Source organism: Lactuca sativa, chromosome 1, assembly GCF_002870075.4.
Source record: "Lactuca sativa cultivar Salinas chromosome 1, Lsat_Salinas_v11, whole genome shotgun sequence".
NCBI lineage: Eukaryota > Viridiplantae > Streptophyta > Magnoliopsida > Asterales > Asteraceae > Lactuca > Lactuca sativa.
In genome coordinates, this window is record NC_056623.2 from 1,670,868 (window position 1) to 1,684,995 (window position 14,128).

Consider the following 14,128-nt stretch of genomic DNA (forward strand, 5'->3'; position numbering starts at 1 on the left):
TTTAGATGAAGAACTTGATGATACTTGAGAGAGTTTGAAGAGATTTCCGTCAAGGAAGGAAAAGAATGAGAAAAATGTAGTGTTTTCTTATATATAGGAGGGGTTTACGGCCAGTCAAGAGTTTACGACCGTAAACTCTTGTGCCTTGGCCGTGAACTCCTTTTTAGGGGTCTTAAGGCTTGAATGTTGCACCGAGTCTCTAGCAGGTACATTCTAACACTCATTCCTTAAGTGTACTAGACTTAAAACCCAATAGAAAATTATTACAAAAATCACTATGTATTTTTTTTTCAATTTCGGCACCTATAATATGATGTTGCTAAAGTGTCACGTGAACATGCTACGTCAACAGACAACCGCCAACTGGGTTAAGCAGTTAAGTGGTCAGAATTGTAACAAATTGTAAATGAAATGTCAAACGGAGACAAAAATAATGCATTGTTAAAATCAAATTTTCGTATGAACTTAACAACTTTTGTGAGAAATTTACCCAAAACTAAAAGCTATTAAAAGCACTCAACAATTAATTGTCAAACATACTCCGAAACAACTTATTTTTTCTGCAATTTTCATTAAAAATAATCTAAGCCTAATACTATAATAACATACAATGATTTGACCGACTCCCCGTTTCGTGTCTTCTAAATCACATTGAAGAAAGAAAATCCAACATACTATGATATACCGTGTTTCGAAAACCAGGTTCACCGAACCGGCTGGTTAAACCAGTCCCAGATCCGGTTCTTAGAGACAAAAAAACCGTTTGTTATGTGAACCGGTAAAACCAGTCCGGTCGAATTGGTAAAACAAAAAATTTTAATATATATATTTTTTCTTTTTTGTTTTTTATTTTTATATAACTGAAATTAATAATAATGTAGTTATGATATATTCTGTATTTTTTCGGTTTTTAAGATTGGTGACCGATTGGACCAGTTGAATCATAGTTGAATCATCGAACAGGACGCCGATTCGGTCTCCAATTTGGTTTTCAAAATCATGATGATATATCATTTTGTTACATTTTATTCTATACAATAATAGATTTAAATTAAAACTAAAAGATAGAATGATAGGAAAACTCATATATTAGACTTTTGCACTAAATCATGTAGTGGCTTTTAAGTTTGTCAAACTCAGTTGTCCTAAACGTAAAGACGCTACAACCCATAACTATTATAAACATAAAATACCCTAAGCTTTCTTTCTAATTAAAGAAACTCATTACCTAAACTTATTTATAGAAAACTCTCTAAAGCATCTATTTCAATTCCTCTGTGTGCAACTTCAAATATATTGCTTTCTCCTATCTATTTTTATTAAACACGAGGTAAGATTTGTGTATATCCGTCGATAAAGAAACAAACGTGTTTAATTTTACATTTAAATGATTTCTTATCGATCTATATTCTAGGTGATCAACGTGACTTGGATTTATGTCGCCTATCGGCGTGCAGTTACAAATTGAAGATCACCATGTAAATTTTCTTTGTTATCCTAAAACAATTCTAAATATAATCCTTCTTATTCTTCTTAATAAATGAAGTTTTTTTTGCCACATATCAATCTCTTATGAGTTTTGACACTTGTCATATGTTGGTATTTTTGAAATAAATATTATCCACTTGTCAATAAATACATTTCTTTATTTTTTATTTTAAAGTTTCACATTAAAAATATTTTTTGTATACACTTTAATGTTTAATTTTTTTTTAAATCAACCCGTGTAATACACGGGTCTCACACCTTGTCTTTCCTAATAAATAAATTTTTTTTGCTACTTGTCATCCTCTTATGTATTATATCATATATCATTTTGTGGTAAATTTAGATTAAATTATATCCATATGTCATTTTGTGTGTTTTTTTTTAATTTTATTAAATTTTATATTACTTAAATGTAATAGAAAATGTATATCCAATTCATTAATGCAACTTTTCTTAAAATTTCTAAATTTCTAAATTGAATCCAATTATTTTAGTTGTTTATTTATTTAAATTATTAGTTTAAATTTAAAAGATAAATAAATATTTTAATTTTAATAATTAATATTTTATTTTTTTTCCTAATAAATTTAAATTTTCTAAATTGTTAGATCTTAATGTTTGTTTATTTTTTCACAATAAACTCGTATAATACATGAGTGTCGAACCTAGTATATTATATATAACTTGTAAAGAAATAAATATGTATTTCTTGTACTACAGTTTAATTTCCACAAGTTATTACGGCGTCCAGTATTTTCTAACGTTGATTTGTCATATATCCTCTCAAACTAACGTTCAAGCTGTCGGTTTTCTAATTTATAGCTAGTATAAAGCATAGAAACGTAGCTTGTTAAATTTTTTTTTTTTAAAATCTTTTCTGAATAAAATTTTCAGGTGGTGATTGATAATGGCATAGTCCAAGTAACAATATCGAATCCTGAGGGTATTGTCACTGGCATACGATACAATGGACTTGATAATGTGCTTGAGATTCTTAACAATGAAAGCGATCGAGGGTTAGTTGCATGCAATATATACTAACACTAATCAATCCATATGAAATTATCACTTTTAGTGATTTGTTTAATTTTTCGGTAGATGAATAATAAAGCTAAATTTCATCTTAATTATTTTACTAAAAATACAGGTATTGGGACGTCGTGTGGAGTGCTTTAGATGGCTCCGGCAAAACCGGATTATTTGAAGTGTATGTTCTTATTATTCATGTATGAAATATATATGATAAATAAAAAGTACGTTAATGAGGAAAAATAAAGGGTTTTCATATTAAAGCTCTTAAGTTTGTCAATTTTATACAGATTTACTCCAAAATACGATTTCTCGTTCATCAATGCCTAATAGTTAGATGATTTTTTTTATCATATACCCCATTTATTAGGCAATGGACCTTATAGACGGTTACCCATTGCTTGTTACAAGCCAACATGGCATGTTGCTGATTAATAGGATGTCATAAACAATTACCCCCTAAATAAATGCTTCTCTTCTATAGATTTCCCATACCCAAACCCAAAATTGAGCATAGTTGCTTCTTGGGTCTCTTGTGTATGGCTACTTCAAAAACATGAGGGAGGATGTGTAAATTTCAATACTAAAACAAAAGGAGCTTTCCCTTTTTCGCATACGCTCTATACATCTTTCTTTCTTTCTCTTATATAGGCCATTTAGGTTTTTATATGCTTTTGAGATTGAGTAACATACATAGATACAAGCGAGATCGATTCACAAGGAGCAACAATCGATTTACATTGAGCCTTGCCTGAGATCGATTTCAAAAGAGACCCCCTTGATATGTGATTGATTCTCTCCGGCCATGTGATCTTAGATGTTATCTTTTGAATCAAAACACATGTCATAGGGTAAGCTTCTATGGTAACCAACTATGAGGTCATTCACATGATAAATGGAATATATGACAAGAATTGTCTAACTATTAGGCATTAATGAACAAGAGATTGTAATTACGACAAATTCATATAAACTTGACAAACATAAGGGATTTTGTGTCAAAAGCCCAAAAATAAATACAAAAACCTTCATATATAATTTTATAATATCTAGAAGACAAGAAGAATTATTAGAACATGTATTAATTAAAACTCAATCGTATTTTTTGTTTATATATGAGGTTTTATATTAACTCTTTAAAAGAGTTGTTTTGAACTTTAATATATATAAACACATAAGGGATACTATTGCACCATTAACAATTTTTGTTAGCTTTGATGATTATAAATTAGTTGTTTTTACCTTTTTTCTCTTAGAATCCTAATATATATATATATATATATATATATATATATATATATATATATATATATATATATATATATATATATATATATATATATATAAAGTTATTACGAGAACCAAAAGATTTTGCTAGAACTCGAGAAATCCTAACCCGCTTATCACTTTACAAAACCAAGACCACCATTGGATTTCTAGAGCTGCATCTAAAAGAGATCCATGATAAAAAAAAAGAGATTTGACGATTTGTTTGAAGTGTACATTTATGCACATTTGAATGTTTATATATGTGCATGTATGCACATTTAGTAGTTTTTTTTCCAATTTTTTTCAAAACCAATACAACAATAAGACTTTAATGCCAACGTTTAAGAGAATCATAACTTGAAAATGTCAGAAAACGAAGAAAACATAAATGTGCATGCATGCACATTTAGATGTACATATATTCACGTTTCACAGAAAAAAAGTTCGTTAAATCTATTTTTGGACCATGGGTTTCTATCAGACACAACTGTTCGTTAAATCTTTTTTTGGACCATGGGTTTCTATCAGACACAACTCTAGGAGTCCAATGGTGGTTTTGTTTTTGAAAAATAATGAGCGAATTAAGAGTTCTCGTGTTCTCACAAATCTTTTGATTCTCATATATATATATATATATATATATATATATATATATATATATATATATATATATATATATATATATATATATATATATATATATATATATATATATATATTCTTTCTGCAGGATTAAAGCGACAAGTTTCAAGGTTATTGCTGAAAGTGAGGAACTAGTTGAGATATCATTTTCTAGGCCATGGGATCCTTCCTTAAAAGGAAAGTTGGTTCCTTTAAACATAGACAAAAGGTTCGTTAATTAGTTTTTTTGTTTATTTCAATTCCTTGAAAAAATGGAAAAGTCTAATATAACTGTTTGGTGACCGAGTGATTAATTAGATTCATTTTGGTTCGTGGTTGCTCCGGTTTCTACACTTATGCCATCTATGAACACTTGGGTTCACAAGAATGGCAAGCTTTCAGTCTTGCTGAAACACGGGTTGCATTCAAGCTTAGAAAAGACAAGTATATATATCTAATATTTCTTTAGCTTCTAATTCATTAATTAACGATTAAAACTATTTGTTGAAATTTAACTAATATAAGTAGTTGTTAATTATAGGTTTCATTACATGGCGGTGTCTGATGATCGAAGAAGATACATGCCATTGCCAGATGATAGATCACCGGGAAGAGGCCAACCCCTTGCATATCCGGAAGCCGTTTTACTAGCTGATCCGGTAGAACCTGAGTTCAAAGGAGAGGTATATATATAATTATATATAATCATATAAGTAGTTTGAGTAGCTAGATGCACAAGCTAGAAGAATAACGAGCATGTTTTAATTCTTTAGTTAAAGCTTTGTTATTTACATAATGCTTGTTGTAGGTGGATGATAAATACCAATATACTTGCGAGAACAGAAATCTTATGGTACATGGTTGGATATCGAATGACCCTCCGATAGGTTTTTGGCAAATTACACCGAGTGATGAGTTTCGAACAGGTGGACCCCTAAAACAGAACCTATGTTCTCATGTGGGGCCCACTTGTTTAGCTGTAAGTAAACTTTTTACTTGGCCTCTTTTATTATATTGCATGCATGTTGTCGGTCGATCCATACTATTGCGTACAATTATCAAACTCAAAGTTTAAAACTGAGCTTAATAGTATGTACCTTGATCTAATTGAAAGATTAACTAACTAGGTTTTCGTTGGAGCTCATTATGCTGGGGATGATTTGGTCCCCAAGTTTGGTCAAGGAGAGGCATGGAAGAAAGTATTCGGACCGGTTTTTATTTATTTGAACTCGGTCATGGATGGAGATGACCCACTTACTCTTTGGGATGATGCAAAAACACAAGTAATTAGAGATGACAAAATTAAATTAGAAATAATGTTAACACTACTCGTAAATAATATTTACTTGTTATATTGAGCAGATGATGATCGAGGTGAAGAGTTGGCCTTATAGTTTTCCGGCATCCGAGGATTTCCCAAAATCAAATCAACGAGGCAACATTTGTGGGAAGTTACTAGTTCGCGATAGGTAAATTAATATTGTAGAGTATAGACTTATAATAAACCCAAGAAGATCTTAATTAAGTAGTCCACTTACAGTTAAACAAAGTTTTCTGAGCTAATGATCATCTATAACACATATTATTATTTATTTTAGATTCGTTCAAGACAATGACATGCCAACAAACGGTGCATATGTCGGGCTAGCTCAACCGGGTGAAGTTGGATCATGGCAAAGAGAATGCAAGGTACTTATAATATTTAATTAAGTTAACTTTAAAGTTAACCAGGTCAAACATACGATTTGACTTCATAATAGTGAATTAGTGATTATTGATCAAACAAGATTATTGTACTAATAAGCAGGATTATCAATTTTGGACAAAAACGGATGAGAATGGAGTTTTTTCTATAACCAATATCAGAACTGGAAACTATAATATATACGCTTGGGTCCCGGGATTTATAGGCGATTACCGAAACGACGATGCTATCACAATCACTGCAGGTCGCCTACCTAGCTATATATAATTAATTAATTAAAACCACAAATTATCTCAAATTAATTGTTAATTCATTTTTTTTTTTTTTTTTTTTTTTTTTTTTTTTTTTTTTTTTTTTTTTTGAAATCTGGAATATTCAAAATCAAATACTATAGGTTGTGACATCAATGTGGGTACTCTTGTTTACGAGCCTCTACGGAGTGGTCCTACATTGTGGGAGATAGGGATCCCAGATCGATCTGCTGCTGAATTCTTTGTTCCAGATCCTAACCCGCAATACGTCAACAAGCTATTTCTAGATCAACCACAAAAGTTCGTTAATTAATTCCTTCCTTTAAACATGTTAGCTAATTCTTTTTTCATAAGATTAATTAGTTACACCTACACAAATCATATAATACGTGTGTATATATATATATATATATATATATATATATATATATATATATATATATATATATATATATATATATATATATATATATATATATATATATTTTTTTTTTTTTGTTAGCAATTTTAGGCAATATGGGTTATGGGAACAGTATGGAGAGCTATACCCTGATGGGGACTTGATTTTTACAATTGGAGATAGTGACTATAGCAAAGATTGGTTTTATGCTCAAGTTCCAAGGTACAACAAGCTGTCTTTAACTATAAGGAATTTATCCACTTAATTTGTTGGTTTTACATATATTACATAAGCAATATTTAAAGATGGTGCCTCTTTGAATCAATGTCGTCGATCTATTTGTAGGAGAAAAAAAGATAAGTCATATGAAGGAACGACATGGCAGATCAAGTTCAAGCTACAAAACATCCAACAAACGGCTACTTACACCCTACGAATAGCATTGGCTGGTGCATCTTTAGCAGAACTACAGGTTAGTTGGTCTAAATAAATTAAACTTGGAATTTCCTCTCTCTCTCTCTCTCTCTCTCTCTCTCTCTCTCTCTCTCTCTCTCTCTCTCTCTCTCTCTCTCTCTCTCTCTCTCTCTCTCTCTCTATATATATATATATATATATATATATATATATATATATATATATATATATATGCAAAATTGCAAATAGTTTATAAAAACGCGAAACCAAAAAAACCTATGAGATTGTATTACCTCAACCTTATATTTTAGACAAGAATCCATTCAAACTTTGAATTACATGATAATAATTTATGATACATGAGAAATTGTTTTATATTAGCAAAACATGTTTTTCTAACATTTTTATTATGAAACTTGAATTTAAAAGTGGTTTAGGACGTGAAAAAAAATGGTTGTTACAACCACCTTAAAATCTATATTATCATAAGAACCTCCAATGTAAACTTATTATCTTTAATTTATTGCTAATAAATTTAATTTCTAAAGCACATGTGTTTGATTTTATAAGATAAAATCTGTTTTCACAAAATATTTATGTTTTCGAATAAACCTATATATATATATATATATATATATATATATATATATATATATATATATATATATATATATATATATATATATACATGTGCTTTAGAAATTAAATTTATTAGCAATAAATTAAAGATAATAAGTTTACATTGGAGGTTCTTATGATAATATAGATTTTAAGGTGGTTTTAACAACAATTTTTTTTTCAATATAGAACCTTATATATATATATATATATATATATATATATATATATATATATATATATATATATATATATAGAACCATTATAAACAATGAACCAATCGTGAGCATCGAAATTTAAAACAATAAACGGCCAAAGAAATAAATATACAGTTGTACATTGGACGCACATACACCAGATCATACCAGATAACCCATTTTTTTCAAAACCACACATCTTTTTTTTTGTTAAATTTTTTTAAGCCACATCTTTTATCCGAAAAAAACCGAATATACTATTTTTTCATGATTTTTCATCCTCTTTCCATAGGGATCCATGTTGATATATAAAAAATATATATTTTTTTCGAAAATAACCCACTTCGTTTTGTTGTTTTTTCAATATTTAAATTTATTTTTATCAAAAAAAAAAAAAACTAATTATACTAAAATTTTAAATTTTTGTCCTCTAATAATTAACATTATTATCGATTAAAAAAAACCTGGATCAGTTCAGATTCATAGTATGAATCTGCACTGTAAATATTTCAAATTTAATATTTACAATATGAATCTGACTTATTATTATTCACATTGTGAATCTGCTGAATCTGAGCAGATTCACAATGTGAATATATATTGAGATTTCATTATTTTATATCAATATGAATCCATGTTTAAAGAGTACAAAAAAAATATGAATTTTGATATATTTATTAAATTTTATCGATAAAAAATAGACGTTAATTTTTCAAAAAACAAATAAGTGAAATATTTTTTTTGAAAAAAAATCATTTTTCTATATCAATATGGATCTATATAGAAAGAGAACGAATAATTATGAACAATGGTATATTTGGTTTTTTTGTTTTGATAAAAAAACATGACCTAAATAAAATTAAACAAAAAGAAATTGAATTTTATTATAATTCGGTGCATGTACGCCTATTGTAAAAATGTACAACTATTCCTTTTACCATTGATTGCATTAAATTCCTGCGTTTTAGATTTAAACTTTGGTTCTTTGATTAATAATGATTTTATATATATCTTTGTTGATATATAGATATGAATACACGTTAGCCAGCTAATTAATGATAATTTTCTACTTTATATCTATTTATAGGTTCGGGTAAATGATCGAAACAAAGTACGTCCTTTGTGTGTGTGTGTGTGTGTATATATATATATATATATATATATCTTTGTTGATATATAGATATGAATAGACGTTAGCTAGCTAATTAATGATAATTTTCTATTTTATATCTATTTATAGGTTCGGGTAAATGATCGAAACAAAGTACGTCCTTTGTGTGTGTGTGTTTGTGTGTGTGTGTATATATATATATATATATATATATATATATATATCTTTGTTGATATTAGATATGAATACACGTTAGCTAGCTAATTAATGATAATTTTCTACTTTATATCTATTTATAGGTTCGGGTAAATGATCGAAACAAAGTACGTCCTTTGTGTGTGTGTGTGTGTATATATATATATATATATATATATATATATATATATATATATATATATATATATATATCTTTGTTGATATATAGATATGAATAAACGTTAGCTAGCTAATTAATGATAATTTTCTATTTTATATCTATTTATAGGTTTGGGTAAATGATCGAAACAAAGTACGTCCTTTGTGTGTGTGTATATATATATATATATATATATATATATATATATATCTTTTTTGATATATAGATATGAATACACGTTAGCTAGCTAATTAATGATAATTTTTTACTTTATATCAATTTATAGGTTCAGGTAAATGATCGAAACAAAGTACGTCCTTTGTTCACAACCGGGCTAATAGGACGAGATAATGCAATCCCAAGACACGGGATTCACGGGCTATATTGGTTGTATACAGTAGAGGTTTTGGGTTCTTTACTGGTTAAAGAAGAAGAGGGAGATAACATTTTTTACTTCACACAACCACGCTCCCAATCTCCATTCCAAGCTATCATGTATGATTATATTCGTTTAGAAGGACCTAAATCTGAAGTTTCGAATTAAGAAGGCTCAATGATATTGTCATTGAATATACTCATATACATATGGAAAATATAAATAATTTTCTTGTTTGTTTTTTAGAATGTCGCTTATGAAAAACATTAATATTTTATAGACTAGTGCAACCTTGTGTATTACCTGATTGGTATGTAACATTTCATATACAATATAATTAGGTGTGAGACTCATGTATTACATGAGTTTATTTAAAACAAAAATTAAATATAAAATTCTAAACATTTAAGAAGTTTGAATTTATAAGAAAAGTAAAAAAATGTTGAATTATAAAAATTAAAGTGTTTTTTTTTTTTTTTATCTTTTAAAACCAAATAATTTATATAAGTAAATAAAAGAAATTAATAAAACTTTAGGTTGGTAATTTTGAAATTAAAAGGAAAGTTCATTAATGAAATTGATATACATTTATTAGTATATTTAATATTATGTGAAAATTAAAAAAATGGAAAAACCATAAAATGACATGTGTAATAAAACCTAATTTAAAATTACTATAAAATTATATGTGGCAAAATGAATAAGAATGTGACATATGACAAAAAATCTTTATTTATTAGAGTAGATTATATTATATTTTAAATTATATATATAACTTAAAATATAATATATATATATATATATATATATATATATATATATATATATATATATATATATATAAGTTGCATTGAGAAAAAAAAAGGTTAAGAATGGGGGAATCGTTTTCAACCACTCATTTATTTTTGCTGCAAAAACTTTTGTTGTACCAGCAGAAATTGATAAGGAATAAACATATGTGTCCAACAAAAGATGTTTCCTCAAACTATTTTAATCATTACCTTAATATATGCAAAAACATAGTTTTTTTTTTTTAAGAAGCTATTTATATCGAAAAATGATTTTAAATATACCAAAATTCATGATTTTTTATTCTCTAAAAATAGACATCCATATTGATATACTTTTAAGGTAAAATAAAAAAATTATTTTTTTTAATATTTTCAGCTATCGTTATTTATAAGTGAATAAAAATTCATCAGATTTTTGCTACAGTATATTCGTTATTCACTTATGAATAAAAATATATATTTAATTTTTTACAGTTTAAGTATTATTTATACTACTTATTCATATATGAATAACAAATTAACTGTAACAAAAATCTGATAAATGTTTTATTCATATATGAATATAAAATATGCCGACAACTAATATACGTTTTATTCATATATAAATATAATATATGATGAAAGATGATGTAAAAAATATATTTTAAGTAAGAAAACTTTATTGCATGTCATATTCATATATGAACGATACTTAAACTATAAAAAAAGTTACACATATGTTTTATTCATAAGTAAATAACGAATATACTGTAATAAAAATTTGATAGATTTTTTTATTCACTTATGAATAACGAGAGCTGAAATTCTGAATTTTTTCTTTTTATTTTATCTTAAAAGTATATCAATATAGATGTCTATTTATAGATAATAAAAAATTATGAATTTTGATATATTTAAAATAATTTTTCGATAATAATGACTTTCTAAAAATAAAAAAAACGAAAAAAAGTATGTTTTTGTGTATATTAAGGTAATGATTAGCATAGTTTAAGAAAATATGTTTGGTTGGAAAACACATGTTTATCCGTTATCCATTTCCGACGGTACACCTAAGTGTTTTGCGGCAAAATAAATGTGTGGCTGAGAATGATTCCCCTATTCTCAACCTTTTTTTTTTCTCAATTGAACCCTCATCTCTCTCTCTCTCTCTCTCTCTCTCTATATATATATATATATATATATATATATATATATCATCCATTTACAAAATTCATTTAATATATGGATGATTTCTTTCTCCTAGAGTCCAAGTTGGGTTTCATTCGCTGAGATTCGATACTATTGAGGCTTATTTCTATCCGATTTTTTAAAAATTAGATTTTCTTATTCTATTATTTTACTTTGTTGGTGGTATGCACATTTTGAATAGTAAAAAAAGATTTGCTTTCAAGTTTGTTATCAAAAATTTCATGATATCAAAGCAAACCTAGAAACTTAGCCCCACCATTCTAATCGGTAATTGAAGGTGCCGAGTCGAACAACCAGAGAAAAATATGCCATGAACATGACATATCCACATTTCCTTATTACAACTAATTGCACTGACCATTTTTTTTTGGAGAAAAACCTATTTCGTGATGGAAATTACAACAATTGGAAAAACGAGATGACGAATGCATTACTCGCCAAGAACAAAATCGGTTTTATCGACAATAATATTCTCATGCCGAAGGAAGATTCTATGGATATGATGAACTAGAAAAGGTGCAATGTGATATTCTCTAATTTTCAGAACCAATTAAAACTTTTCTTTATGCTTCTTAAATTATATTTTCATCGATTTAGAAATTCCTAGTACATTTGAAACACTTTTAGTACAAGTGATTGTGTCAATAAAATCAGAAGGTTGTCATAATCGTTACAAAAATATAGGTTCAACGTAAAAACCTAATGGTCCTGAACTCTATTGCAAGCTGTGTCTTGATCACTCAACATTCTAATCAAGTTCTGGTAGTTTAAGCCTTGATACATATGATGCAAATAAATTGAATGGGTAAGGTTTGGAAACCTGGTGAGATGCATAGGGATTTTAATCTCACACTATTGTTATAATCATATTCCTTACTTATCCGACCCGAAAAATCAACTGTTACTATACAACATCCATATGGGCTTACATTCCTACATATCCATTCCTATTATTGACCCTTACAGATTATCCGGGAGAAATTATCTCTCCTGATAAACAGTTAAAATACTTGACTACTTAGCTAGGGGCTTCGTTGGCTGCTACACATAAAGGAATATGGGTCATCAGAGTATTTGATGAATATGGTATCCCATTTCATATGCGTCTGTGAGTAATGAGCTCACGCCACCAACGTAATTCACAAGACTATCTATAATGATCAAGTGTTACCACCTACTCTTGGAGGCGATCAGATGCACCGTTATAGTTTTCTGATCTGAATCCACAATTTATGGTCATCCAATGGGAATACTATAACATACTCCAATATGGAGCTACCGTACATCGACACCTGAGAGTGTCACGGAACATAACTTTACTCTCTATTCCTAGCTTACACATGAGACTACCCAATATCAAACTTAATTGAATTAGGTATCTTCCATAAGTCTAAGTTGTTCCTAGACTAAATTACAATGCTTCTAACCAACATCTAATACCAACTCTATTCTTAGGTGACACTAACCTATCTTTAGTGTGTGTGTATATATATATATATATATATATATATATATATATATATATATTCCATATAGAGTATTAGGTATTATTATTCGTTTGTCTTTTCAACAACGCTGATTATAATATTATTATATAGTATTATCTATTTATCCTAACATAAATAGAACCATATCTAGTTCACACATAGCACACGATATATATATATATATATATATATATATATATATATATATATATATATATATATATATATATATATCTTAACATGTAATCCAGGTAATTAACATATAATTCACATACGAATTCCAAAAAATATTTAATTCTTTCATTAATTCTTGTATTAAATCATATTTATGAAAGGGACTATGCACTCACTTGATAAACTGGGTGACTGACGATTTTGATAGCTCTTCGATGTGCACTTCCAAAGAAACCTAGACCTATAAAGCACTAAGCTTTAGTCTAGTTTCATAATTTTGACGACTATTTAATGATAGTCTAGATTCCCCAATAATCCCAATAACCAGGTATGATCATATCGAAGGTAGAGTCCGTTTGGTATACAAAGTATAATGTTTGGAAATTCCACTTTAAACACCTCACTAAATCCAGCCTAGACATCACTCTCGTAAGTACATCAATCGGTACAATGAATTGGAATCACTCATAAATATTAATTATAGGTTAATAATAATGACTATGACTATAATTAAAAGTTACACTTAAATAAAATAAGTGCAACTTAACTTACAGAGAGATCTAGCGAAAATCGGGGATTTATGTGGGCATAGTTTTGATCCGGGAGCTTCTATTCACCAACTATCTGACAGTACGGGGCTTTGTCGTAGGGGCA

General features: G+C 28.0%; 1 protein-coding gene across 1 annotated transcript; it reads left to right on the forward strand.

Moving 5' to 3' along the window:
• Positions 1-1,233: 1,233 nt before the first annotated feature.
• LOC111894742 (probable rhamnogalacturonate lyase B) lies at positions 1,234-10,111 on the forward strand. The gene is made up of 16 exons (XM_052768112.1): positions 1,234-1,330; positions 1,415-1,478; positions 2,383-2,504; positions 2,636-2,695; positions 4,517-4,636; positions 4,726-4,851; positions 4,949-5,090; positions 5,216-5,386; positions 5,535-5,690; positions 5,770-5,876; positions 6,006-6,096; positions 6,215-6,356; positions 6,507-6,663; positions 6,866-6,985; positions 7,109-7,235; positions 9,745-10,111. Exons 2-16 carry the CDS (start codon positions 1,437-1,439, stop codon positions 10,000-10,002), a joined length of 1,941 nt encoding a protein of 646 aa, XP_052624072.1. The 5' UTR covers positions 1,234-1,330; positions 1,415-1,436; the 3' UTR covers positions 10,003-10,111.
• Positions 10,112-14,128: the final 4,017 nt, after the last annotated feature.